Source organism: Oncorhynchus nerka, unplaced genomic scaffold (genome assembly GCF_034236695.1).
Source record: "Oncorhynchus nerka isolate Pitt River unplaced genomic scaffold, Oner_Uvic_2.0 unplaced_scaffold_8883, whole genome shotgun sequence".
Lineage (NCBI taxonomy): Eukaryota > Metazoa > Chordata > Actinopteri > Salmoniformes > Salmonidae > Oncorhynchus > Oncorhynchus nerka.
In genome coordinates, this window is record NW_027032439.1 from 98 (window position 1) to 4,739 (window position 4,642).

A 4,642-nucleotide genomic window follows, 5' to 3' on the forward strand; every position below is an offset into this window, starting at 1 on the left:
GAACGGCAGTTTCGAATGACGCAACAATCAGCGTTTGAGCTGGCCACACTTTTTCAGAAACTATTTACACAAACACAGTCCTTACAAAGTTATGTCCAGAATGTCAGCAGTTTATTTTTGGATGCATTGTTCAGATATTCACAGAAGTAAATATAGCATAAAACAATCATCCTAACCGGAAAAATGTAGGCTACATTTGTCCTAGCGCTGACGAAAGATTGACCCAACACAAGCAGTCATATTTTCTAACTCTCGGCTGACGTAAACTACAATATGAATGAGCTAATAGCAATTACTATATATAATTAATCACATCACGGGTGAGCTCACCATTGATCGAAATAACTAGGTAAAACACTTCATAGAAATCGAAAGTAATCCGACGATTAGTTTCAGCGTGCAGCCATGCATTTTTTCCCTCACAGAAACCGAAGATAATAAGAGAAGACGAGATGAGTTTGGTCTGTTTGTAGTATGCATGTTGAAGGGGTGTGTCATCTACCGTCGTTCACATCCCACCATTAACTTCCGGAAGTCCTCAAAAAATTTGTGAACTCTTACTCACCTCATTTTGTTGTAACATCTTTGGTCAAACAGACGTGAATCCCAGAATGCATTGTATGTCAACAAACATGGCTACACAGCTGGAATTAGCTTAGCTCATCATAATCAGTACAACCTTTCAAAAAAGTATTTTACACACAATATGTGCCCATTACAATCTGTGCAAGAATCGGAATGCATGAGTTGTCACCTAGAATTGAAAACACGTGAATAAAATCGTAAATACACAAATAATTACCACACAAAACATTTTCTGATAGTGATTTATTGATACAAGTGGCGCGTGCCGGCAGTCAACCACGTAACCTCCCACTCTGCGCCATTCAGTGTTGTTGTTTATGTATGTAGCTAGTGAGCTAAACTGTAGCATTTAACAATGTCTTTCAAAAGGAGACAACTCACAAATGTGGAAATTCTGGAGATTTTTTAAATTCTGACAATGAGTCTGAGTATGAAAGTCAGGAATCAGATTCTGACAGTGACAGTGAGGAGCTGCCCCTCAACCTTGTAGCCATTGAGAACCCTGAATCTAAATTTCCCTTGTCAACTGAGGAAGTACCAGGTCCCTTTGAAGATGCTGGTGGTGATGGAGGCAGGCCGACAGTGGATGAAGTACAGGAGTTCTGTGGTAGCTGGAAGGCCACCAGTCATTTCACCCCACCTGGCCCTGCTGTCTGCTTTGACGAGTCCCAGTCTGGAGTGCAACGCCCCTTGCCATTTCCAACTGAGGCAGAGTGCTTCAAGTTGTTTCTCACAGAGGAGCTGGTGGGAGAGATAGTTGAGGAGACCAATCGCTATGCCTTAGGAGCTACAGGAGAAGAGAGAGCCAGGAGTGAGGGGGAAACTCGCTAAATGGGTGACAACCACAATTAGTGAAATGTATACCTTCCTGGTGACAGTCCTTCTCATGGGAATAGTAAAGAAGAACTCCCTAAGAGAATACTGGAGCACAGATCCTATGTTTGCAACTCCCTTCTTTGCCTCCCTCTTTTCCCAAGATCGCTTCCTAGTTCTTCTGCGATGCCTGCATTTTGTCAACAATGCTACTGCCATCCTAAGTGACCCGTTATACAAAATAAGAAATGTTCTTATCAGCCTGACATCAGCATTTGGTCGGGTCTTTGTGCCATACAAGGACCTATGCATTGATGAGTCCCTGATGTTATGGAAAGGTAGGCTGGCGTTCCGTCAATATATTCCCTCCAAAAGGCACAGGTTTGGAGTCAAGTTCTTTGTCATGTGCGACGTGAAGACAGGATTTGTCCAGGATATTATAGTTTACACAGGGTCCACCACTGACATCAAACATTATGATGGGCTTGGGGTGTCAGGGTCCGTGGTGATGACCATGCTGGCTCCTCATCTCGGCAAGGGACACACTTTGTACGTGGACAATTGGTACAGCAGTCCCACACTCTTCCAGCATCTGCTCTCCAACAGCACAGGGGCATGTGGCACAGTCAGGTCGAACAGGAAGGGGATGCCGGCATTCGGATGCAGGAAGATGCAGAGAGGGGAGGTGGAGTTCCAAGAGAACGGTCAACAGCTGGCAGTAAAGTGGCATGACAAGCGAGACGTCCATGTCCTCTCCACTGTCCATACAGCAACCATGTCGGCCACAGGGAAGGTGGACCACCTGACCGGAGAGAGAAAGATCAAACCAGATTGTGTGCTTGATTATAACCTCAAAATGGGGGCCGTGGATAAGGCAGACATGATAAACAGCTTTGTGGAATGCACACGGAAAACGAACAAGTGGTATAAGAAGATATTTTTCCATCTGATCGACACTGCTGTCCTCAACGGCAGCATAGTTCACCGCCAACTAACAGGTGAGATGATTACTGAACAAGGCATTTTGTATCATGTACAGTTCCACATATAAATCCATTATGTGCAATTATAGTGACAATATCTCACCCACCTCCCCACTGCCTCATCATCCCCAACTTTCCTCATCCTCCCCACTCCCTCATAGGTAAAGTAATTACCTACCAAAAATACAGAGAGAACTCATGAGAGAGCTGCTGGAGGAGCACCACACCCCTCGGCGCCCATCCACTGGGGGTCGTCCTGCTGTAGACAATCCCCTACGCCTCACTGCACGACATTTTCCTAAAGTCCTCAAACTGCTTCTCAAGGTAGTCGCACACGGAGGCATTGCAAAGTCTGCTCTGTCTGGGCGCCAGGAGAAGTAAGCAGAGGAAGATGACAAAATACATGTGTCTTGTGATACACACTATTATTTCACCATGCTTTGAGGAGTATCACATACTCAAGCATTATTGAGCACATCTGCAGCAATAGGTGACTGACTGACCTGACATGTGACTTGACAGGTGACCAGCCATGATACTATGCCTTAGAGATGGGGTGGAAATGCAGTTGTTGTTCAGTCACTGCATGGATATTAAATATGGAGTTACGATATTCAGTTTTTTGTCCTCTAGTAAAACAAGTTGTTGAAATAACTACCAGTACTGCAATAAAATAGATGAATATTACATATTGGCATGCGTTTTCTTGCTGTGTTTTCATCCAGTACAACTGTTAAGGAGTGTACGTTAGCATACAAAAGCTGTCCTCATTCTTATGCTCCAAAGATGTCCAGCTTCAGTTATGATATTGGCAAATAATGTTTCTGAAAGTACAGAATAAAGAGGAATTATTCATTAGAATACAATATAAGGATATAGCAATAAAACAATACTACAAAGTAACATAATAAACACTGCTATAAAAATAGTTTATTGCATTGACAAAATCACAGATTTGAGTTATAACAGTAAGAAACTAACTTTGAGCTCCACAAGGGGGCAAGGCAGGGCAGAACAGAGCTATGCTGAATAGACCAAATAAACAAACCATGGTCATATTTTTTATTTATTTAACTAGGCAAGTAATGTAAGAACAAATTATTATTTACAATGATGGCCTACACCGGCCAAACTCGGACAACGCTGGGCCAATTGTGCGCTGCACTATGGGACTCCCAATCACAGCCAGGTGTGATACAGCCTGGATTTGAACCAGGGTGTCTGTAGTGCCATAGACCGCTGCGCCACTTGGGAGTCATAAGGCCAGGGTAGCTTCAAAATACAACACAAGCTAAGTTTTTTCTGACGCAACTAGCATTGTTTTACAGAGCTAATAGAATAATGTAGCTAGGTAAGCATGATTGACAATAACACCATAAAGGTTATAAAATGTGTAACGTTACCTCACGTGTCCGCAGTTATATGAATATATTATGATCTACAGCTACAGCAGAAAACGGCATACGGAAACTATTATAATAACTATTATAACGTAATAAGGCACTTACTTTGATGGAAACGCAGCCTGGATTTGAACCAGGGAGTCTGTAGTGACACCTCTAGTACTGATGTGCTGTGCCTTTGACCGCTGCACCACTTGAGAGTCATAAGGCCATGGTAGCTTCAAAATGCAACACAAGATAATACTTCTCTGACGCATTTAGCATTGTTTTACAGAGCTAATAGAAGAATGTGGCTACATAAGCACGATTGACTATAACATCATAAAGGTTATAAAATGAGTAACGTTACCTCACGTTTCCGCGGTGATAAAGAATATACACAAATATATTATGCTCTATACATACAGTACGCTACAATAGAAATGTGGAATAGAAAATGTGAACACGTGTGCAGATCCTGTTCTGACGGGAGATGAGCAAATGTCTGCAGACGTGAACTGCACAAACAATTGGGAAGTGCTTGGGGAATTTTGTCCCTGTCAGAAATGTCCCAAAAATGTAATTATCCGCAAAAGTAAAAATGACTATTTTTATGTGAATGAATGAGGAGGCGGAACACACCTAAATTCAAACTGTTTTTAGAAAATAAAAACTTGTTTGAAAATCATTTTAAATTGAAGTTAAAACAACTTATAAATATAAACAGGCTGCGTGCTTTAGTTTGAGGGCAGCGCGGATAAAATGTACTGTTACGTATCAATCACATTCTGGAATGGAGAGAACATTCTAACATCACGTGCATAAAAAACTCACGCTGGGGCGACCGTTAGAGATATTTGGAACTCACGCATGAAAGGG

The 4,642-nt window shown here is 42.3% G+C and overlaps 1 protein-coding gene and 1 long non-coding RNA gene across 2 annotated transcripts; one reads left to right on the forward strand and one right to left on the reverse strand.

The window, feature by feature from the left end:
* The first annotated feature begins 1,377 nt into the window (after positions 1 to 1,377).
* Positions 1,378 to 2,583, forward strand: LOC135565974 (piggyBac transposable element-derived protein 4-like). The gene is made up of 2 exons (XM_065013927.1): positions 1,378 to 2,396; positions 2,543 to 2,583. Exons 1-2 carry the CDS (start codon positions 1,442 to 1,444, stop codon positions 2,581 to 2,583), a joined length of 996 nt encoding a protein of 331 aa, XP_064869999.1. The 5' UTR covers positions 1,378 to 1,441.
* Positions 2,584 to 2,820: 237 nt separating this feature from the next.
* LOC135565975 (uncharacterized) lies at positions 2,821 to 4,575 on the reverse strand. The gene is made up of 3 exons (XR_010461901.1): positions 3,890 to 4,575; positions 3,070 to 3,205; positions 2,821 to 2,925 (listed from the first exon to the last, which is right to left on the reverse strand). It is a non-coding gene; the product is annotated as an uncharacterized LOC135565975 (long non-coding RNA).
* Between the last annotated feature and the right edge of the window lie 67 nt (positions 4,576 to 4,642).